General features: G+C 35.0%; 1 protein-coding gene across 2 annotated transcripts in view; it reads right to left on the minus strand.

The window, feature by feature from the left end:
- The window catches only part of PPP3CA (protein phosphatase 3 catalytic subunit alpha), a 219692-nt gene that overhangs the window by 17797 nt on the left and 176242 nt on the right, over nucleotides 1–25653 (minus strand). For both annotated transcript variants that reach the window (XM_060686942.2, XM_060686940.2), the window contains exons 8-10: nucleotides 25268–25362; nucleotides 21816–21941; nucleotides 16273–16347 (exon numbers count right to left, since the gene is read on the minus strand). In XM_060686942.2, the coding sequence (XP_060542925.1) occupies nucleotides 16273–16347; nucleotides 21816–21941; nucleotides 25268–25362 (296 nt within the window). The remainder of the gene's footprint in view (nucleotides 1–16272; nucleotides 16348–21815; nucleotides 21942–25267; nucleotides 25363–25653) is intronic.

Genomic DNA, 25653 nt, shown 5'->3' on the forward strand with positions numbered 1-25653 from the left:
TTATTCCAGTTCTTTATAAATAAAACATTTGTTTGCTAAATAGCTCAGAAAACTTGGGTTATTTGCAACTATTTTCAAAATTCAAATTGATATTTTTTAGCTACCTTTACAAATGAATTGGTGAAATGAAGATGTTTACCAATTTATATTAAACAAAGGAATGATTAACAGAAATGAGATTTAATATTTAAAAGGCTGGTCTAAAACAATAAATGTAAACCAAAGTTTTAAAGACATAAATATATTTGGAAGAAGCTAAAACTGATTTTCAGGGTAGGATTGGAAAAACAAATTATAAATACAGTAAAATAATGTATGCAATTTTTTTAGTCAAAGAAAAGGACAATAGGCAAATTTTACACAGGAAAGTTGAAAGAAACTAGAAGATGCAGTTAAAAGAAAATTACAGATATCTCTGAAATATATATTATAGGAAAGAAAGACTAAAAAAGGATTATATAAAGGGAAAGAAGGAGGCCTGCTAGAATCTAATTTAGATCGAACATTTTAAATTGAAGATAACATTCACTTTTACATTATGATGACTGATAAAAGTAGGCAGCTTTTCTTGTGCAATATTTCATTTCAATAATTTCATTCTGCAATAAAATCTACAATGATTCCTTGCTGTGTTTTTTTAAACTCTACTTTCAGTAACCCCTAAGAATCACTTTAGTTTCTTAGCAATTTCTCAACAATAACAAAATCTCACTATATCGTTGTCCTACCACCACCTCTCTATGCAGTTTGGGACAAGAATTGATAAATGCTTTAAAAATTTGTTCTAGGCTCAGATAACACTGTAAATTGGATCTCATATCTCAGTGCTTCTTATACTGTGAGCAGACTAGAAGATAAACTTAAGATGGAGAAACATGGATTGGACTATTTATTTGGGATGGCGTGCAAATAGTAACTTTTCTATGTGCAGAAGTCTGAATTTGTGGGGAAAATGGTCATTCTTTACATGAATGGGACACATACATCACTAATGTCAGGATATCCTTAATTCAGGCCACTATGGTCTCAGCATCATCTTTCCTAATCTGCCCAGCCCCCTTTTTATAAATCCCATAAGAAAGAGAGAAATTAATGCCTACAAACTAATTTCCTGAGAAATTTATTTATAAAATTTATTGGCCGCCCATCTTACCATAAGGTAACTCTGGGTGGCTTACAATCATAAAAATATATCTATACTTGAACAATTAAAGTAAATAAATAAATAATTAAAATTAACATTAAAACCTGAGAGGGTGAGGGCGGAGTTGGGGTGGAGGTGGGATCTGTTGTTATTTGATAAACTACCTCCACTGTGCTGTTTTCCCACTGGCAGAGCCATATCTTTAGGCTGTTATGAAAGGATAGGCGGGTTGGGGCCAACCTCACATTGGGGGTTAGATGTTTCAGATGGAAGGAGCATGCCTCATGCTGCGGTTCCTCTCAGGCCAATTATTCTGGCTGGTGGTGTCCAAGAGGACGGCCTTCTCTGTTAGCACGAGTGGCACAGGCCAATATCAGTGGGGTGAGACGATCCCTCAAGTAACCTAGACTCATGCCATGAAGGGCTTTAAAGGTGGACAAAAGTCTTCTCCATTGGTAAATTCCCGAGACTCTTGACTATCCAGCTGGGTTTCACAGCCTACGTAGGAATTACAGGAAAGTAGAATATTTAATGTGTATATCTAGTCTTTTTATTAGGGACTGTTTGCAGAGATGGGAGGTTTGGGAGACTTAATGCAATGGGGAATTTTCAGCCAGTTGTTCTTTTCCTAGCTTTCTCTTCTCTAGAACAAAGGGAGCATGTAAATCTGTTGACCACATTGCCAAGGGAACTGTACTTTAAACACTTCTGAGTAACAGCAGTCTACTGGAAGCTCTTCTTCATCACAGAGGAGACTCATGGACAGCCTAAGAACTGGATGAAATTAAGCAAATAGTGATAGGAATAGTTGGGTTTTGATTTGATTCTTGTGCCAGAACTACTTCATTCTAGAAAATTTCAAACGTGGCCAATGACAAACAGATGTTAAATTAAAGGTATATTCTGGATCCTGACACCAAAATAGCTCCAGAAGGTCTATGTTGTACTGCTCAGTGAAAAGCTAGATTTCTACGCTAAGGAACTTCTGTAGCTAGTGCTGTGTTGTAGACTAGTGTAAATTTCAAAAAGGCAAAGTTTCCCTCCATCATGGCATTGCTTAAAGTATTGCAAGTGTATAAAATGTATTACAGAGTACAACAAAGCAGTATCCAGTACTTCAAATCTTCAATTGGCTTGTTAAAGCAATTGGCAAATTTGTGTGCGCACTAAAATTTAACACCAAATGATATATAGTGAACTGGTTTGTCAATATATTAATTGCTATTAAACAAGAGCTTATTAACATCATAGCAATTGTAAAGTTTTTAGGCTAAAAGTTCTTCCTCAATTATTCAAAAAATTCAGAAAAATGTGATGCAGTTAAAAACATTTATTCAAGTCGCGGTTCCCCTGGAAACTAATTTGAAATATCCGGGCGCAACCAACTTTTAGATCTCTTTAATTTTTCATAACTTTAACCAAGTTTCCATACCATTCATGGTGAAGCTTGATAATATCATGGCAGATGTAAAGACGTTTTCATTTCCTAATGACATAAGTTACTACGATAAACTCAGTCAGTAATTGTAATTTTGAGCAAATCATGCACAGAGTGTATAGTGGAAGACCACTTAATCAAGGAAGGTGAATCTTGCTCTAACATCCAACTGGTTAGGAAAAGGTGCTATGTGGGGGATTATTTGTATCAAAGCAGTAGATGGTAAAGATTCAGCAGCCCCCATGCGGCATTTTTTTCTTTGAAGTGCATTTTCACACACACGCACACACACAACCCGTTTTTAATTTGAATAAGGCAAATCAGTTTTAAGGATGCAAATATACCACAATCAACTTGACCTTTACAGAATTAGTCAATAGTGATCTACGCCGGCCTACTAGAGAATTGAGCAACCTATTCTTCTCTACTTGATGTGTAACAAAAAAATCCCATCAATTATGGACAATAGGGATGCTGTTTTGTTATTGTTTTATGATGTCTGGAGGGCTACACGATCCCCATACCTATTCTAAATAGTCATTTGATTATTATGAGTTTAGGAAAGCGCATATAATATAGAATACAATTTTGAGAATTTGGCAGGAAGATATGAAATTGAAAGTTTCTGAGAGTTAGCACTAGGAAAAGTTATACAACAGCAAATTAAATTTAAGCCTTTCTTGACTGTTTAATAATACCTTTCTTCTGTGCATAAATAGGATCTTCTTATGAAATTCCAGAGTGGGGGGGAAAAGAAAACAGATCAGTGAAGATAAGAGATTTTTTTTAAAAGAAAGGAGAACGAAGAGTGTAATACAAGACAACATCAATGGGAAAGTAATACTTAAGTAATTCTGAAAAATAGAAAAGAAACAAATTAGACAGGGAACACTGAAAAGGAATAGAAAAAAGAATTATGAGAAGAAAAAACACACTTCAGCACAGCTTTGTTAGTAAACTTTGCAATAAATTAAAATGCAGGAAGATAACCATAAGGCTGGTCCACTACTGGCCATGCTGCTTGGGTCATGCAATGATTCGTTTAGGAGATCAAGTATGACATGTTAACCACAGGAGTTCAAAGATATTGAGAAATATGTTTCTCAAGAGTTTTTTTGCCATGTATATCTCCCAAAGTAATTTATTATATAATGTTGGGCCAGGAGCGGAGAGCATAGATTCATTCATTCACATCTGCATCAAGCCATGGCTTAACACCAATCCCTGATCTTTCTCATAACATGATAGCTGAAGGGGAAGAAACAGCAGAAAGAGTCATGGAAAAAGAAACATGAACCTGTCTAATGCCCCTTAAATGAAAGACAAGAAATAAACACAATAATAAGATTTAAATCAAAATTTATTCATTTGGAATCAAGCAAACCAACTTCAAGGCAACTATTCTCAAATAAATATGTTTGAAGATCAGAGTCCAAAAACAATTTTAAAAATGCCACAGCATCTTAGAGACCTCTTTGTGTATTCCTTCAACTCATTTGATTAATTATTGAAGTAAAGTTTTTTTCCCCCTTTTAATAATGGACTTCATAATACTTTTTCCAGAAGACCTATTCAGCTGTTATATCCATAATGATTTGCATTTTTGTGCTGAACGACAGTGACTCTTCGGTTACTGAATAAAGTGGCCATCAACACTTTCTGACATCTGCATATTCAGCAAGATTCTGAAAATGAGCTGCAACATGTAGAATCCTGATCAAGTAATTCATTACCATCTAAACAAGCATAAATCATATGCATCCTACTCTGGCCAGACATTTCAGGTCATGGCTTTTCTCTATAATTAGGCTCAATGACCTAAGAGAATAAATCTAAACTCTTTGATAACCATTCCTGGATACTGGGTAAAGTCTTAAAGGTAGCAGGAAGGAGATTTAGTTCAAGTATTTTACTCAGTCAAAAAAACTCCTTGAATCTCTTCAATCAGTAATTAACTCTCAGGGTTGTTATGAGGATAAAATAGTAGAGATGAATACCATGTAAGCCTCCTTAAAATCCCTGGAGAAAAAGCAAGATAAATATACAGCATCGTTATGATAGTAGCTTTGAAATATAACTCACCATTGTCTTACATCTAACCTAGTTAGGCTCAGTAACAATAACAGTTGGTATATTCAACTCTGAATTTATACTTCAGAGTGCAATCTCATATCTATGGTTTGTTCCTTTCTACTTCAGATGATGTATTTGAATAAAAAATCCACTCAAATGAATATTAAAAATTGCAGGCTATGGCATTTTGAGATCCAATTCAGGATCTAGCTTTGGCTTCTGTTTATTAAAGCTGTAAGTTATAAAACACTATTTATGTGTTCTATATATATATAATAGATGATTGTCCATAGCCCCTTTTCTCGGTTCCTTCTTTGTCACAGATAAAGTACAATAAGAACAAAATTTGTTTGCAACTTTCAATTTACATTTCCCAATTTACATTTCTTCCTGATTTAACTCCTCTTGACTACATAATCAATGACTAATGACACCATTTTATTGTATAGTGCCATCAGTTATTTTGTTACACAACCTTGTGGTAATTTTCTTTAAATATTAATAAACACGCCAGTTAGTAATTTATTCAACTATTTTTCTCAAATGCAGTTTTCTCCTTTCCTGAAAGTAATGGTAGACATTCAGAGCTATCAATTGATGAAAGCTACATTATGACCATAACAAATGTCATGATATTACATGTGTCTGTTAAAGGGGTGAAGCTTTCATCTTTTGACTTTCACCCTGCAATGTTTCTTCATAAACTCACACATATCCCAAAATAATGTTCTACTTTTGTTTATGGTTACCAGTATCAATAAAAAATAGTGAAGTGGTATTTTTAACACTCAAGATATCAAAACCCTCCAACAGGAATAATCTCTCACTTTCCTTGCTATTATGACAGCGAAATAACTACATTTCTAGCAATGTCATCTGGTGGATATCTGTCACAATTAAAAATGTTACAGTTACATTTCAATGAAATTAATCTAAGGAACAAAAAATTAGGTCAGGTAATTAGCAAAATGTGCTTCAGCATTGCCGAAAGTGCAGAGAACAAATCAAGTTCTTTGCTATCAAGCTGTCTATCATGTAAGTGGGTAATTTTAATTAGTACTTAATTATTTCATTCATTTCCACCAAGTCAATATCCCTATTAATTAGAAAAGCAAGTAAAACTGAAAACACTATATAGCTAGTTTCAGATACCTTAGCAATTATGTGTGCTCTGTATTAATTCATAAACATTATATGCTGAAGAATAAATTAAATGGAATTAGAATCATTGTATGTATTTATGTGTGTGCGCACGCACATACATGTAAATGAAAATTCTAAAATAAATGCTTGCATTTAATAATATCTACAGTATTTACTTCTGGTCCCCAGTATTTAATTATTAACATCTAAATCAAATAAGAGATTTCTTCAAATATATGGCTCTTATTGCATGGTACGGAATAATGTTATTCCACCATTCAACTACATCACTCTTTGACATTACGTATTCTTAGGGCTAAGTCAAAAGCTATTTTCTTCTCATGCCAATTAACAGTTTGTGAAATTATTTCAATCAGTGCTGCATCTCTGCAAGTTTTATCTCTTTTTTATTTTCATGCTTTGTCTCACTTGTCTGTTTATCTGATCAGCTAGCCAAACTGTATGATTTTGCTCATAACATCGTGACCTCCAGTATGATGACATCACAAGTATCTATAAACCCAATAATGTGGGTGGCCAAGGTCAATTAGATAAAATAATAATAACAGCAAATGAGTCTGAAGATGATTAAAGCAGTAACTAGGAAAGCAACAAGATGAAAAACACAAGTTCTTCTTTGGCTTGGTTTCGTCAAAAACATATGAGATGGGGAACTCATCAAATTTGCAGATGACACCAAGCTGGCAGGAATAGCCAACACTCCAGAAGATAGGCTCAAGATACAAAAGGATCTTGACAGACTTGAACATTGGGCGCTATCTAACCAAATGAAATTCAACAGTGAAAAAAGCAAGGTTCTACATTTAGGGAAGAAAAACAAAATGCACGGTACCGTATATGTGGTACCTTGCTCAATAGTAGTAACTGTGAGAGGGATCTTGAAGTCCTAATGGATCACCATTTAGATATGAGCCAGCAGTGTGCAGCAGCTGCCAAAAAAGCCACACAGTTCTGGGCTGCATAAACAGAGGGATAGAATCAAGATCTCGTGAAGGGTTAATACCACTTTATAATGCCTTGGTAAGGCCACACTTGGAATATTGCATTCAGTTTTGGTCGCTACGATGTAAAAAAGATTTTGAGACTCTAGAAAGAGTGCAGAGAAGAGCAACAAAGATGATTAGGGGACTGGAGGCTAAAACATATGGAGAATGGTTGCAGGAACTGGGTATGTTTAATGAAAAGAAGGACTAGGGGAGACATGATAGCAGTGTTCCAATATCTCAGGGGTTGCCACAAAGAAGAGGGATAGTCAAACTATTCTTCAAAGCACCTGAGGGTGGAACAAGAAGCAATGGGTGGAAACTAATCAAGGAGAGAAGCAACTTAGAATTAAGGAGAAATTTCCTGACAGTTGGAACAATTAATAAGTGGAACAGCTTGCCTCCAGAAGTTGTGAATGCTCCAACACTGGAAATTTTTAAGAAGATGTTGGACAACCATTTGTCTGAAGTGGTGTAGGCTTTCCTGCCTAAGCAAGGGGTTGGACTAGAAGACTCCAAGGTCCCTTCCAACTCTGTTATTCTATTCTATTCTATTCTATTCTATTCTATTCTATTCTATTCTATTCTATTCTATTCTATTCTATTCTATTCTATTCTATTCTATTCTATTCTATTCTACTCTACTCTACTCTACTCTACTCTACTCTACTCTACTCTACTCATATTTAGCAAATCTGAACACAGGTAGTTCTTGACTTACAACCACAATTGAGCCAAACATTTCTGTTGTTTGTTTGTTTGGTTATTTATTTATTTAGTCACATTTCTCTGCCGCCCAACTCCCAAGGGACTCTGTTGTTAAGTGAGGTAAGTGAATTTTGTACCATTTATGACCTTTCTTGCCACTGTTATTAAGTCAACCACTGCAGTTGTTAAGTTAGTAACATGGTTGTTAAGTGAATTTCAGTTTCCTCATTGACCTTGATTGTCAGAAGGTTGCAAAAGGGATCACATGATCCTGGGGCACTGCAACTGTCTTAAATATGAGTCAGTTGCTAAGCATTTGATCATGTGACCACAGGGATATTGCAACAGTCATAAGTGGGGGAAACGTTCATAAATCACTTTTTTTCAGTGCTGTTGTAACTTTGAATGGTCACTAAACAAACTGTTGCAAGTTGAGGACTATTTGTACTTACAAGACCAATTCTTTTATCAAAAAACAGAATTAGGAGAAAAACAAATGACTTAATTTTTTGATTATAAATGACCACTTAAATTGAGACATTTGCCTTCCTTTGTAGTGGGATGACAAAAAAAAAGAGGATAAAGAAAAAAAACTAGTATTCAGGGAATTAAACTTTTTATTACAGATTTGGTTGAGAAACAGGATAATCAACATTATCTAACTAGACTGGTTAAAAAAGCAATTCTCAGCATTGTAATGAAATATAATTTACCGAAGTAAGACAAGACTGCCCCTTGGAATTTAGTTTAATTTATTTTGAACACTGTAATAGTTTTAAAATATCTTTTGCACTCAGGACTGCTGTGAGTGTGTTAGCCAAACAGTTGACAGTAGCACATTCCTTTCAATGTGTATTCCCCATTGTGTGCTGCTTCCTCTTTTGTACTTTCTTCCTCTCCAATCTCTCAGTCTGCAGGGAGGATAAGGGGGAGGAAAAATGGGCGAGGCACAGGACAGATTATCTAAAGAGATCACTTTTTAAAGCAATCTCTCCTATGCCTAGCCCATTTTTTTCCTATCCTCTCCCTGCTGAAAGATTGGAGAAGAAGGGATTATGAGAGAATAAGCAGGTACACAATGGGGAATATATATATCAGCTGTTTGCCTGGTGTGTTTGTGGCCAGCAACCTCAAACATGCTACACAAACAGCCAGTGCCAGCGCATCTTATTTTGCTTTTCTGTATTTCATAGGAAATACAGAATTTGCCATATAAACTATACAAAAAAGTCAGTACAAATATGCTATTCTCATTAGACTATCCAATACGGTGACCCCAACTATGGAGTTGCAGCAAAAAATCTGATTACACTGAACAATAAAGATTTTGCTTTCTGAACACTTTGGGAAGTACAGATTAGGTTGCTAATCACGAAAATAACCTGTAATTTAATCTATCACCTACCGTTTTATAGAAATCTGTTTTTGCAATTTCTTCTGCTATGTATATGTTTACTAATTATTCTTCCAATTTGAATAAATAACCATCCTTTCAAAAACTGTTATTTATTACTTTGGAATGTTTAATTTAAAAAACCTCAAGCAATACACTTTAAATCAAGAAAGCAATCTAAAATTGGTTTCTTGAATATTAGAGGAATAATAATTATTTCAAACTGCTGACTACTCTCTCTGAAAATGAGAGGCAGAGAAATAATAGCCATTTTTCATTAGGAAAGTACAATATTCAATAACAACTGAATCATTTTAGAAGACCTATCAAGCAGGAGATCATGAAACATCAAAAAGCTATTTTAGGCTAATATGAGGGACCATGAGTATTAAGCAGAAAGGAAACATAGCTGTGATTGTCATGTCACGGAGATTTATTTTATATTTTATAATACTTCCACATGTAATATTTGAAACCTTGTTATTCCCATGTGGAAATTACACATTGCTATTCAACATTTGCATGAAATGCAGGGGAGGATATTCAATAGTTCTGAGTAGGGTGTCACCAATATGCTGATGATACCCAGTTTATATCACCATCCCAGGTAAAACTGGAAAAGGTGTGGTAGTCCTGATCCAGTGCCTGAGTGGATAAATCTCTCAAAGATGAAATTGTCATACATAGGGGACTGACATGGCTTGATCTCATTCCCCTCCTAAGAACCAATTGCAACTATGGAGACTTTGGGTCCTACTTGAGCAGTCTCTGATCCATAGGTAGTAGGTAGCTCCTGCTCTGGCTGATTTACTACCTAGGGACCAAAAGTTTCTCATGATATAGACCACTAGAATTTAGACTACTGCAACGTACTATATATGTGATTTTCCTTGAACATGTGTTGGTGTAAAATGTAAGTGACTTGTCTACTTACCAACTGTTGCACTAGCCTACTGATAGGTTTGTGGGTCCAAGTGTTGATTTTGAAGCCCTAAATGGCCCAACACCAATATACTAATGGGACTATTTTTCCTGAATTCTCCATCCCTTGTGAAATGAAGTAAGTGAGCTATTAGAAGCCTGGCTTCTCGGAAGCAGCTCTATCTTAGAGATCACTATAGTCCATAAAATAGGGAACTTCCATTTTACTTATCTTTCACATGGTAATTAAAACCATTTTCTTCCATTGGTTCCATAGTGCACATGGTGGACTATGGTGGACAATTATAGTGACATGGCACATGTTTTGGTATCAATATGTTATTTAGTTTTTCCTCAGAATAGGGTGGTATATAAATATAAATGCAAATGTATGGATACAAATAAATACATTACTTGGCTTGCTGTAATTTTCTCTTTGAAGACTTATAGTTGAATAATCTACTGGAACAATATAATGGGAGCAGAGCAATGTAGACTGTTTTACCCATTAACCAGAAGCAACAGGAACTGCTTTTCAGATAGATTTCAGGAGCATGTCATTCACCAACATCCTTAACAAACTAGTATTTAAAAAAAAGCCCAAGACACTGCAACCAGGGGTGAAATCCAGCAGGTTTTACTGGAGAACCAGTAGTGGAAATTTTGAGTAGTTCGGAGAACCGGCAAATACCACCTCTGGCTGGCCCCAGAGTGGGGTTGGAATGGAGATTTTGCAGTATCGTTCCCCTGGAGTGGGGTGGGAATGGAGATTTTGCAGTATCCTTCCCCTGCCACACCCACCAAGCCACACCCACCAAACCACGCCCACAGAACCGGCAGTAAAAAAATTTGGATTTCACCACTGCCTGCAACTCTTTCCTACCCTTTTTTACCCACGACAAATAGCAGAAAACTATTTTTTTTTCTCAAGAGGACCCAAGGAAAGAAGAAAGAAGAAGCTTAATTTCATAACAGTATCTAAATATATCAATGTGAGTTGGTGGCAACCACAGATGGCTGTCAAAGTAAGGTCTCCCCAGGTCTATTTTTGCAATCTCTAGACAATCCAAAGTCTATGTTATTGGAATCTGATGACATGATTTTTTGCATGGGGAAAAGGTTTAAAGTTGGTATATTTATTCATTGCAAAGTCTAACAGATTTATTTATTTTTTCATTAAAAGAAATACATTTCCCACTCTTGCTTCTGATATGTTGCTTATTTCAATTTGCTCCACCCCTTGACCCTACTGTTCATACCATTTATATCATAGAGCAGAGGTCTTCAAACTTTGCAGCTTTAAGACTTGTGGACTTCAACTCCCAGAATTCTGGCTGGAGAATTCTGGGAGTTGAAATCCACAAGTCTTAAAGCTGCCAAGTTTGAAGACGTCTGTCATAGAGTTTGAAAACTGTGTTGGTTAAGGTACAAGTCCACCCCCCAAAAGAAAGCTATTACTCACACCTGAAGTAAGGCAAACCAAACCTTTGAGGATTTCTCTTTGCGATAATATGTAAATTGATAGGAAGAAGAAAATGATTGAATACTGTTTAAACTCTGTAATTCTATCTTCATTAAGGCTTCAATATTACATTTATTTTGAAGCAGAAATATTGTAACTGTATTTGTGGCTTTAACATAAGGTTTCCCATGTAAAGTATGAATTTATATATCCATTCTATTAGTCAAGGGACTGAAAAGCAATTGGAAGTGAAGCTGAGCACAAAATGTCTTAAATTCTGAATAGATACATACAGCCCTGTGTTCTTTTGCTCCTTTAACGTTAAAGGACATTTTATTGTAGCATAAGTTTTAAATGTGAAAAGAACTGACTGTATTAGAACCAGACACATCATAAAACTGATTTGCTGTTTTGGATGATGTAGTGTCTTGAAATTGTTTGACATTTTCTCCCCTTGGAATAAACATATCATGGTACTGTGGTCATGATATTATAATTATCATAATCATAAGTTTATTTGTCAAGCATATATAAGATAATAGGTAAAAGTATAAACATAATTTGAATACATGAAAAGAGTAAGTAAAAAGGAATATTAGGACAGGGACGGTAGGCATGCTGGTGCACTTATGCACGTCCCTTACAGACCTCTTAGGAATGGTTAAAGTTTTGGGGGTTTGGGGAAGAAACTACAGAGTCAGGTAGTGCATTCCAGGCATTGACCACTCTGTTACTGAAGTCATATTTTCTGCAATCGAGTTTGGAGCGGTTTACATTGAGTTTGTATCTATTATTTGCTGGTGTATTGTTGTGGTTGAAGCTGAAGTAGTCATTGATAGGAAGGACATTGTGGCAGATAATTTTATGTACTATGCTTAGATCAGACTGACGTCGGCGTAGTTCTAAATTGTCTAAGCTCAAAATTTGGAGTCTGGTGACATAAGGTATTTTATTGCGGGTAGAGGAATGGAGGACTCTTTTCGTAAAATATCATATATTTCTTGTATATATATATATTGTATGTAAATTACATACAAATACTGTATAACAGTTTAATAGTCACATGATGGCCACATTCATGAATTAACCTGAATCTCATATATGATAATACTGCTATATAGGTCTAGGAAGAAACTTTTCCTCTAAATTAAGCTAAATAAATAATCTATGCAGTCTGTGCCATACATTTTTATTGTACTGTACTGTAGTGAAATATTCCATATGTTTTTTGTTTTTTTTAAATTTGATTTATATGCCGCCCTTCTCCGGAGACTCAGGGCGGCTTACAATGTGCTCAGCAATAGCCTTCATCCTTTTGTATATTGTATACAAAGTCAGCTTATTGCCCCCACAAACCGGGTCCTCAATTTACCTACCTTAGAAAGGATGGAAGGCTGAGTCAACCTTGAGCCTGGCAAGATTCGAACCTGCAGTAATTGCAGGCAGCTGATCTTAATAACAGGGTGCTTTAAACCACTGTACTACCAAGTACATGTACTACCAAGTTCCATTTTCTTCTTCATGTATTGAGATTCGTTGGACTAACCATGTAGTTATAAAAAAATGTATCCTGGCCTGATTCACAGAATGTATTAAGCCATATCGTGGTTTGTTTCATAGAATCATGGAGACTTAAAGTACCATAGACGACATCTAATCCAACCACCTGTTCAGATCCATGAGAGAATCTCTGACACTAAGTTTTTGTTTAGTGAGGTTGTAAATTTAACCCACTGGTTCTGGTCCAGCCCTAACTCTAACTAACTCTACTCCCTCTTTGTATTACAATGGCCAGATAACTGAAGACTAGGATCTATCCTCAGCTAGACTTTCTATAGTCTAAACAAAAATATATTAATTTGTGCTCAGATATTTTAGTTTCCAGAGTCACTGTTGTATTGGTAGCCCTCTTGCAAACTTGTTCCAATCTGAACTCTCCCCTATGAACTGTGGTGGACATGGAGTCTGCATCTTGCTACTGGATTATATTTAAATTGTAGTCAGCAGGGATACCAAGAACTCTTTTACATGTTTTACGGTGAGATCAGGTATTCCTTATCATATGATTGTATTTTTTTTTTTCTTATACAGATGCAATATTTTCCAGATTAAATTCCATCCTATTCATTTCATCTCAATCATCAAGCTGTTATATTCTTGCACATATCTATCTCCTCTAAAATATTTATTACCCTCCCAGTGTTGGCTGATCTACAAACTTTGAAAATGTACCTTTAATCCCTTCATCCAAGTTATTTGTAACAAATGCTGAAAAGCATATGGCCAAAAACAGAGCTCCGCAGTACTCTATTTGATACTAACTCCAAGTTGAAGTCGAGTCATTCATGAACACTCTTTGGCTGCAATCATTTAGCCAATTGTGAAACTATTTTACAGCAATATTGTCTAGCCCATATTTTTAAAAGAATATCATGAAATCCTCTGCTGAAATCCTTAATGAGATCCAGGTACACCACAACTCTGATCTAATAATCTAGTAACCCTATTAAAGAAGGAGACAAGGTTAGCCTGACATTACTCATTTGGCTTCCATGCTGGCTCCTGTTAATTTTAGCCTGACCATCTAACAGCTTATTTGTGCAGACCTGAATAATTTGTCTAAGACTTTATCTAGTATGGACATCAAGCCTGCATACCTGCAGTTTCCTAGATCTACCTTTTCCCTTTTAAACATGGGGATAACATTTCTTCTTCACATTTCTGGGTTCTCACCAGTCCTCCAGGAGTTCTCAAAGAATACCAGTTTTGGAAACCACTGCTAGTCCTTTCAGAACTCTTAGATCTATGAAACCTTGGATTCTTGAATTCATTGAAATAGACTGCATTCCCTCTTACCATCTCCTTTGCTAGCCTAAGTGGCAGTAAGTCCTTTCCCCTCGTCACATAATTATGATCACCTATGGCTTCATCTCCCTTCCTAAAGAAGATATGGAAAATAGGAGTGAAGAAACTAAGCTTTCCCATCATTGCACATTATTCCATCATCACTTTCTTCTCCCTATGGATCATTAGTCTTTTGGCTTTCCTTTTATTTCTAATAAATCCAAATAAAGCTTTTTTGTTGTTTTGGGGATTTGCTGAAAGCTTCAGCTCATTCTGACCTGTAGCTTTTCTGACTCAGTTTCAGGAGACTATTTTCTATTCTTCTCTGTGTTCCATCTTTTTATTTTCATATGTGTCACCTTTTCTCTTCAACATTTTAAGAGAGTTCTTTATGTATCCATGCTAGCCTCTTTAATTTATCCTGTTTCTTCTGGAGATTGTTTTCATTGCATTTTCAGCATCTTTTCTGGATACTTTTCTGTTAAGCATTTGTAGACGCTACATATGACATATCTTCCCTCTGAATTCATGAAACATCACATTCTAATTTCAGTGTGCAGGTCTGACTTTATCAGGTACTCTCCTCCCCTGGATATTACATATTCAAGAATAACTTGACAATTTTTCTTTGAGGTACCAGTCACATTCAGTACTTCAACCAATCCCTCACTATTGACAAGGATAAAGTCCAGTGGATTAAGTTCTTCCACTTTCTGACAACTGATGTCAGCAAGAGAGGACAAGAATTTATAGGCCCTCTGACTCTTGGAAGAATTTGATTTTCAGAAGATAACTGGATGTTTGAAATCTCACATTATCAGTATCACATTAGTCTTTTTGAAAGACTAGTCATCTCATGCAGAAATACCTATCTGCTTTTTCTGTCTACTCAGGTAATCTATAATAAACTCCCACAATAATATATCTTTTATTTCTTTCTCCTTTTATTCTTATCCCAAAGAATATTATTAGGAATAATATTATGGAATTATTATTCCAAAATAATTTCCACACTCTGATTCCAGAACTATGCAAGAATTTCCCTTTATATATAGTGCTTCTGTCTTAGTATGGTACATGAAATAATATCAAATGTGAACCATATTTATTTAATCTATTATATAAACCACCCAACTGAGATGAATGAAACATGGTTTTTAAAAAAGCCATAGCTAATGAAATGTGTGAATCAGGTCACCGTGTATTTGTAGATGATGCTATTCTGTGCCCATAAGAGCATAAATGGAATTTTTTTTTCCAATTTCAAAGGTTCAAAGAGAACTATATTTCTAGCGCAACCTTCTCCAACCTAATACTCTCAAGATAGAATTATTTCTTTAGTTAATATTTCTAATATAAAAGCTTTAGAAAAATATAGTTTTTTTATTACATTTAATTTATCTCAGAGTTTTAGAAGTTCTTCAGATGATGGTAATCTTATATTGAGTATTTGAGAAAAATGAAGCTATACTGATCTACATGAAATAAACTCTCTCCTCTGTGATTCTTAGTTTAAAAGTTGCATTTTACATAAATGCCAAAATTCACACCATGTTTAATCAGAAATTTAGTACGGAATACAGAATTCCCAGTTAGCATAGACGTGAGCCATATTAGCTGGAAACTGGAAATTTTAAGCATCATACTCAAATAGTACTGGAAAGAGCAAAGACAGAGAAGGCTGGCCCACATCATTAGCCTGACCATGTAGATTCTGGAAAACCTAAGGGTTCTGAACATCAGACTCAACTTCTTGAATGATTCACCTTATGTTCTGTCCATGTTCCAAAATATCTGTACTAAGTTTTTAATTTCTCCACAGCATGAGCTTCTGTACTTAGAAATCTTGCAGTGCACAGCATAGTCACAGAAAACGTATTTTAGTATTAAGTGCCATTTTGATTTGAAAAGAAGCAAACGGAACATTTTATGTTCATTCTTTCTTTATACAAACCATGCATAAAAGCAAACACATTATCCAGCAAATATATTATTTGGGGAAGCATGGATGAAATGAAATCTAGACTCTTTCTTCTAAAAGTCACCCTATGACTTTCCTTAAGATTAATAAACATTTTCAAGCACAAACGTTAATCAAGGCAAACCACCTGAATAGAAGACACAAGATACAATGCTTCTTACCATCAAAACCATCTTCCTCTGTTCCAAGTTCATCATCTGAGCAAATGTTCAGCACATTGACCAGCATCTCTGTTACTGTTAAGAAAACCAAGTGGAAAGTGTGAGACAATTAAGGTATGATTAAAGTCACAGCATAAAGTTACCTCAAAAACAACCACACAGAGTTTTAAGCAAAAAATTGTAAGACAAAATAAATAAAGCAAAATTTGTATGAACATCCAGAGAACAAGGTTCAAATCCTTAGGCGATTAAGGAGGGATACAGTTCAATGCTCAACAGAAGGGTTACTGCAAAAATACAACTCCTGTTTTAATAAATCCACTTTCATTCCTTCTTTTTTGATGTCTGGCTTATAAATAGAGGGACGTTCATGTCTCCTTTTGTTTCTCTCCCAAAAATCTTGAGTTGTCAGATTAATTTGAAGCAATTTTTGTCAAGTTGTATTGTTTTCCAGTAAAGTTGTGCTATTCACGCCTCTCTTTTTCCTTCTCTCTCATGCACTAGGCATAAAGCTGAGGTAATTTAGCATTGCAAGTTATACAAAATAAAATATTTTAATGAAGTATCCATAAATATTTAAACAGGGAAAAAAGGCATTTCGGCCTACATGAACATGCTATGAAATTAGCAGACCCGAACTCTAGATGGCCATAAATGCAAGTTAATTGAATCCTTTAAGTGTTGTGTATCGACAATCTTTCACTCTCCAGGAAATTTTACTGGACAGATAGGTAAGCCTAAAAGGTATTTATCAAATTATTCCTATTTGGAATAATTGAAAGAGAAGCAAAAACAATTTCTTTAACACGTAAAAGAGGCGATACTTATTTTTCCATAGCAACAAACTTAATTTGCTACTAAATGTACTTTCGGTAGGGAATTCAGCCAGTTGCATGCTTTTCACAGTGGGTTAGTAGAATGTAACCATATTATTATAACCAGGTATTAGTCACCTTTCCATATCATATTTTTAGCTAGATTAAAGCTATACTAAGCTGCACAACTTAGAAACTGCATGTGCAATAAAGATCGTATTTTAGGACAAAGGTAAGTAAGAAATTGATAATTTTGTAATTAGAAGTTTTAATGTTTTTTAATTAATCTTTTTATTGATTAAAATCGGTTTTGCAATAGTTACAGTAAATTGAAAAGAAACAAACAAGTAAATAAGGGATTTTTTTCGGTGCACGGGTTAAATATTAAAAAAAGCGTAACTGGAAAATACTATGCAAGATAAAGTTTGGTAGATAAAGACCTTATTAATTTATAATTTTAAACCAATGAGTGATATTTTCATATGTGATAGATTTTTGTGTCAAGAATTAGATGTTTTCCAGAATACCAATCAAAACTAGACCTTGATATATCTAGGATTTTACTATTCATTACACAATTCTTTTAATAAGATAAGATTTGATGGAAATTTGATAACCTGTGCACAAGCAGATGTTATTAGGAAGGCCTTCTCTGTGAGGACACCTGTTATTTGGAATGAGCTCTCCCTGGAGATATGGAGGATCCCGGATTTATGCACCTTCCGCTGCGCCCTCAAGACCTTTTTATTCCAACAGGCTGGCCTGGCCTAACTTTCCCTTTTAAATGGCATATGAGAAATTTTAAATTTGTTTTAAATATGGGGATGTTTTTAAATTCATCTCGGGCCAAATTGTTTAATACATTTTTATACTGTTTTAAATTTTATAATGTGTTTTATCTTTTTGGCTGTTCACCACCCTGAGTCCTTCGGGAGTAGGGCGGTATATAAATCTAATAAAATAAAAATAAAATAAAAAATAAATAAAATAAGTACATTTTCAATGCAGTTGTAAATTCAAATAGTCACTAAACAACAATTAGTTGTAAATCAAGGACCACCTATATGTTAATAATATTCCAGTAATTCAAACAAACTAATTGAAATATAACAAAATGATAAAAGAGTGCAAATACAATAGTAGCTAAAATTGTGGAAACCTTTTGGGGAAAGTGTATTTTTGAGGTTTGATGACTAATAACACCACTTTTTGGGGGAGTTTCCAGATAATCATATTCCACTGCTGGAATGGCCTGTGAATAGCCCAGACTTTAACCCAATTGAAAATCTATGGAGCCAACTAAAGAAACTTGTTAGTCAGAAGGGACCCAGCAATAAAACCCAGTTAATAGAAGCAATCATTCAATCTTGGCTTCACATTATAACAGCTGCAGAACTAAAATACTTGGTTCACTCCACAGGAAGACGTTGTAAGGCCGTAATTTATGCTAAAGGTTACCCAGCTAAGTATTAACTGATGTGATAGTTTTTGTATATCTTGTTTTTTCTACGTGTTTCACTTTTTTTCTTTATATTGTAACTGCTATTCCAATAGCAAATTCTTCATAAAAGGTATTGCATTACATTCTTGATTAAATTATCTTTCCATTGATATACAGTATAATTTTATGGTATTATTCCAAAAAAAAAAGTGGTGTTATCAGCTAGTTTTAGAAAATACACTTTTCCCAAAAGCTTTCCACAATTTTGGCCACTACTGTATATTAAAGAAAGGTGATATTTGATATACAGAAATATACACGGGCTTGGAAGCATATAATGGAGCTGTTGTACCACATGCTGTTGTAGTTTGCCTGCAAACCTTCATCTCATTATCACACAATATCTTTACCACAACTTCTGGTATCTGAGAAAAACAGCCTATTCATAGTAGGAATTTAGCATACTCAAACCATGTTTAAATGCAACTATTTATGACCACTATAGATAGGGCACAAAACGATCTTCCTGGGAACTAAGTGATGTTATCAAATCTCTCAGTCAATATCCTTGAGGGCAAAGTGAAGACAAGCATATATAATAAAATTATTTGGGGATGTGAATTATTTTTGCATTTGTATTTTATCCTGCTGCTAAAATCAGGGTAAAATGTTGTAGTAGGAGAAAAGTGAAACATTAAATCTATTCTTTTAGACATCAAGGTAAAAGACAAATCTGCTCAATCTCACTGAAAGCTAACCCAGTAAAAAGTTATATATAATAAGGTTGCAGATCTACAAGGAAGTTGGAAACAGAAAAAAATGGGGAAATGAATTAAATTTGTTTTCTTAAGAGGGTAGATAACCTTCATAGCTCAGGAACTAACTGTTTTCTCATTCCTGGATCTCACCACAAACATATCTCATACAAACACACATGCTTCCAAATAAAACAAAGTGATATAGACCAGATTTTGATCTATAAAAGAAATGGACTATATAACTACAAATGATCCCAGTTTATTGGTTCTATTCAGTCAATTGCTGTTGACTGGAACTCTGCCTTTAGCCCAATTTTACACAGCCTCAAAGGATAAAATACAAATGTCAAATGACCAAAATAAAATGGACACTGCCCCCCTCTCTTTTTCCTTTACATAAGCCCACTTGGGAAAGGAAAAGCATCTCTTGATTTGCTTCCCAGTGTTTGATTTTTCTAGGCTGTAGTTGACTTGGATGGTTAGGCCTTTAATCTTTTCAGTCTTTTTGCCCTCCTGAAGTGAAATTCCCTTACATTTTACTTTTTTACTACAAAGGCCAATTTGCAAAACTTCCATTTATCTATTCTTGTGCCCACATACACCTGCCATATAATTGTTTCTCTATAGAAATCCAAGCTTCTGCTGGAAAATTATCTAGGTAGAGATATAGACTAATACCTTTACCACCCACCTCATCACAAGCATAGAAAAGCAACCTCATCTCACCTTTATCATTTGGCAACATCTGAAAAATTACTATGAAAAATTAAAACAGCAGAGAACATCTACAGTATAAGTGCCTGCCTAATTTCACCTACCTACTTCCTTGTTTCCAAAATATCCCTTTTAACTCACACCATCATAGTTTAATTAAGGCGCTCCTTAGCAAATTTATTGCACCTACTCTTAACATCGCTTCTTTTGTGAAGAAATTTCAGAAGGCCTTTTTTTTTTTTAGTTTAACTAAGAAGCTTACCAATCTTTCTTCACAAAAGAAGCTTTGTTATGTGTAGGTGAATCCTCCAAATGAATTGGAGGATAAAAATTCTCATAATTGGAATTGGATGTCAGCTGGGCAAATCCAGCTGAAATGACAGAGTTTTACTGGACAATAAACATTGACAACTCCTCCTCCTGCTGCTACTAGTAGTACTGTGGAGGTATCTGAGATCAATTTAAGCTTGTTGATCTTATAGATGTAGACAGAGTCTGCTGAAATAGAACTCATATGTATATAGGAATGAAGAATAATTTTAATAGATGTGATAACTATGTAACTATGTAGCAGTGACAGCATAGTTGCAGGTTAAATGCTACCACTGGTGTTTTCAAATACAGAAATAATATCTTTGGACACCACTAGCTGTCTTTTTTAGAGTCAAATTCCAATCAAAATCGTTCAAGAAACCATTACAATAAAAAGCAGCAATTATAATAATCATCTGAACATGCATATACTGTATACCAATAAGGCATAGCAGAAATTTTAAAAAGTCATAAAATATATAGTGTCAAAATATTAAATATTCTCAAAAATATGTTAACATCATGGCAAAAACTTTAAAAAGTGAAGTAATTTCATAAATACTGCCATGAAACAAATTGTTGTACCACTTTAAAAATATCCTGATACATATTACTGACATTTCTCATGATTTGTATCATCCAGCATACTGCATCTTAAAAATATCTTTAACAGAAATTCCCTTTTTTGTTAGATCCCAAGGTATTTCATGGTGCATGCTTGCATCACAGCATTCCCTCCCCAGCTTAAAGGCATTCACAATACTTGTAACATCTTTCCCCAGCCTTCAGGCATTCATGTGGCACCGTAACAATCTGATTTCAACCCACATATTCTCACTTGCACATCTCCCATCTCACTCTGTATTATTCATCTGCCCTCCAGCCTGACTGTGAACTACCTGGACCTGCCAACTTCCATCAAGTTTCCCTACCATGTTTCCCTGAAAATAAGACCGGGTCTTATATTAATTTTTGCTCCAAAAGATGCATTAGGGCTTATATTCTGGTTAGGTCTTATTTTTGGGGAATCACAATACTAAATGCATCCATCTGGCTGACAATCTTAACTAGGGTTTATTTTGGGGGTAGGGCTTATATTACAAGCATCCTGAAAAATCATGCTAGGACTTATTTTCTGGTTGGGTCTTATTTTCGGGAAAACAGGGTATTGACTTTACTTGTGGGAATCAAGCAGGAAATTACCAGTCACGGTTATTCTTGCTGAGTTTTGCTTAACAATGGCAATAGAGACTCCTATTGATAAGCAATGTGGTCACGTTGCACTTTACAAATACACAGCTAAGCAAAGGAAATTCCAATCCTAATTACATTGCTCACCACCATACTGCTCCTGGCTGTTATCATGCATGGTATATTGCCTTCCATCTAGTTTCCCCCTTATTCCTGACACATCTCTGAATATTCTGGGTGGTCAAATGGGCCAACCCCCTTTTCAGTAAAGAGTTCTTCCCTTTTTACTCACTGACCAAACAATTTACATACCTTTTTCTCCCACAAATGGCAAAGACCAAGTGAAAACGTCCATGAAATTTGGAAGCCAGTATGGATGAGGAGAACAATTAAACTGTCTGATATTCATAACGTTGTTTTCGTATTTCAATACTGCAGCTGCAAAAGGAAAAAAAATCATTTTAGCCATTTAATATTTTTAATATGATCAAATTACAGAAAAGTTTAGATGTACTAGTCCTTTGTTCATGCACTGTTGCAGTTAAATATTCTGTTTTACAGAAAATTCCAGGTACTGTAAGGAATGTGATTTCTATTTAATGTTACTTCTTTTGATACAGACTCAAAAGGAAGCTTTCAAGTAACCGAGTTTTGTGCTACCATTTGTATGATATACTGCACCATTACTTAGATTTGGAACTTCTTGTGAACAGTTTTATGTGGATTTATTTTAATCTTTATTCTTAATTATATATGTATTAAGAAAACAATAAGCGTAATAGAATTATGCTTATTATTTTTCTTTTATTAGAGATAGATATAGTACGTCTTTACTGTAGATACATTTTTGTATCTGGCCTTAAGACTGTAATAAATTTTATTTGAATTCTCAGGTATATTAGTTAGTATATTAGGTATATACCAACTATATATTAGGTATATTATCTATTTCTTATTTCAATTTTAAGGCCACCAAACTCCATAGCATCTTTTTCTGAAAAAATGAAAAGAAAACAAAAGGTAAAGGTAATAAAATACAGTTGAAAACCCAAACAACAACAAAAACAATTAAAGTTAAAGACGATGAAGTATTTGTAAACAAATTATTGTAGCTTCAAAGTTCCTGATAATGGTCTTAAATCTCCTCATTTTTTTATTAGTCTCTTACAAGAAATATTTTTTCAGCTCTTTTCTTAACGCTACTCCAAATCATGCATAAATTAGATTTGTTTTAGGTTAGGTGCAAAAGCTTGACAGGCTGTATTGCATCATGTTGTTTTAACTCCCCATTAATTATCTTGCAGTGAAATATTCTGCACTCCATATTTTCTGGAAAAGATACTTGAAATACACTTTGAAATACACTTTGTCTTTCAATTTTATCCATAAGCAATTTTGCAGAGGAGGGGTAGCTTGCTTTTTTTTCTTAAATAAAAAAGGAAGGAAGGAAGGAAGGAAATGTTTATATGCATGTTCCTAGTAAGCTGGTACATGGTGGACGATATGTGTAGCCCAGTTGTTCTCTGAGCAACAACATGTTCATTACCAAACTAGGCATCATCATCAGTTCTTTGACACAACTGTAAAGCTCTCACACATAAAAACCATTCCCTCCACCCCACCCCACCCCACCCCACCCGACCCCACCCCACCCGTTGCCACCACCGCTGCTGCTGCCAATCCATGGGGCTGGAAAGGTTTCCTATGTCTCAAATATATTGGGCTACTTTGAGAAATCATAAACAACCCAGAAGAAGGAATGAAAAATCAGTTTTGAAAACTGCATGGACAAATATTTGTAATCAGCATTCGCTGACTCAAAAATTAGGAAGATATTCTAAAATCTCAGGAAAAGTTCAGTTAATGACAAAGTTCCCACAATTTTAGAAAATAAGCGATTAAATGAATAATTCATCCGAGAATCTAAACACTACTAACGTACAACACATTAAAAATTTATACTGCTGATACTGCAGTCCAATACTAGCGACTTTAAAACAACAATTTAAACTGTGTTTCAAAAAAAAGCTTTCTTTCTTTTAAAAGCCGGGGGCAAAAAGGTATTGCAGTCATTATCCGAAAAAAGCAGAAAAGACGCACATTTAATAACCAATTACTGTGAAAATAACCAGTTATAGAGTTGATAACTGAAAGCATCTATAGAGGAGGAAAATAATTGAATTCAATATGTTCCTACAGTGTTCTTTTCCATTAAATCCATAATATTTAAGTACTGCCAATTTTCAAATATTATGCAAAAGATTATTAGGCTGTCTAATTAAGCTTTAGAGAAAAAAACGTTATCAATCCTTCCCAAATTTAATTCTAATCCAAACTACTAAAATGGATAATTGTATGATCTGATTGTTTCCAGTATTCTAGAGCAGAAGTAAAACTACAATCATAGCAGAAATTTTTCTCAGACCCTAGTATTGTTCACTTGCCCTTTTTAATACCGTACTAGTGATACAGTGGTATTTCAATTCCTTCTTTCTTTCAAATTTTCAGATAGAAAGAGAAGCTCAGGGGTAATAAATTTATATGAGAGGAATGCACATCAGCTGAGGTATTAACATCTTTTTGTACTAAGGTCTTGAGGCAGGCCATGTGCCGATTCCTGAGGCTCAGTCTGGCTTTCTTATCGGGGATGTGTTTGATCCTGTTAATCCTGATGAGGTAGACAGGATTGCAGTTGGTGTCGCGGAATGCAGAAACCGATGGATTCCATGGCCCCTCCTTTGGGGGTTTCCTCAGGGCTCAACAAGCTGACTACTCCTGTTTAAATATAAATCTGCTGACTGAGGTCATGGCATGGATAATACCCAGCTTTAAATCTCCCTTTCCCCCAACATGAACAAGCGATGGAGTGGAAGACATGTTTCTGAGTGCAAATGGGGATTCTGAATGGGGAAGAATAGGTTTTGTTTCAATCAGTGGTGAAATCCAAATATTTTTACCACCGGTTCTGTGGGCATGGCTTGGTGGGCATGGCTTGGTGAGTGTAGCAGGGGGAGGATACTGCAAAATCTCCATTCCCATCCCACTCCGGGAGAAGGATACTGCAAAATCTCCATTCCCTCCCCACTCCAGGGGAAGGATATTGCAAAATCTCCATTCCCACCCCACTCTGGGGCCAGCCAGAGGTGGTATTTGCTGGTTCTCCAAACTACTCAAAATTTCTGCTACCGGTTCTCCAGAACCTGTCAGAACCTGCTGGATTTCACCCCTGATCTCAATCCTAGCAAGACTACATAGGTGGCTCTGGGTTGTAGTGTTTCCTGCTCTAGTGATCTTCCATCTTTGATTCTGGATTGTACTACCCCAAACAAAACCAACGTACAATCTGAAATTATTAATGATTATAAACTGGTAGTTGATGCTCTAGTTCCAGTTACTAAGGTACCCAGATAAATAATTGGTCAAATGAAATATACTGAAGTTCAAGTTGAAATGTAAGGAAGGTTTGGATCATTCTGTTACTGTGTAGACTAAGATGTAGTTCAATCATATCTGGAGTAATTCCACTTCCCTTTTTCTTCCTTTAGCAAATTAATTCATGACCTATTAGTAAAATACATAACTCTATCCATACCTAAATAATGAAAACATCAGATGCAGTTAAGCAGGAAAAAAAACTTTTTCAATATTAATTAATACTTTGTTATTATAAATTATGTCAAACTGTTACTGATAACAAAGAAGGAGAAATAAAAGTAAAAGAGTGAGTTATAATGAAATGCATGCTGTGAGACAAATGCTCTTACCTTTGTTATTGTATACATCTAGATAGTTTGGTGCTGAAAAAATTGTAATTAGTGATGGGAAGCCTGTTGTCTGGCTTTTCCTGTACATACGATACCTACAACAAATTGCACAAGACACTTCATTAGCACCATTAAATAATCATTTAGTAATGTTATTTAGGCTAACCGTAATGTGTGCATGTCTGTTTCATGGATTTTGGTTAAATGTTTTTCGTCTTTCATGTGCATACTTCGTATGATGTTTGGATGGAAGTCAGTATATTATAATTTTAGTAAATCTGGGGATGTTTATATAGAAAGGGTCAAATTGACATACATATGGATAAACTAAAAGTACATTAGTCATTTTAAAAGGCATTTCAAGAAAATTCTGAAAACATGATGGA

This window comes from Pantherophis guttatus, chromosome 8, assembly GCF_059756535.1.
Source record: "Pantherophis guttatus breed Tessera chromosome 8, ASM5975653v1, whole genome shotgun sequence".
Classification (NCBI taxonomy): domain Eukaryota; kingdom Metazoa; phylum Chordata; class Lepidosauria; order Squamata; family Colubridae; genus Pantherophis; species Pantherophis guttatus.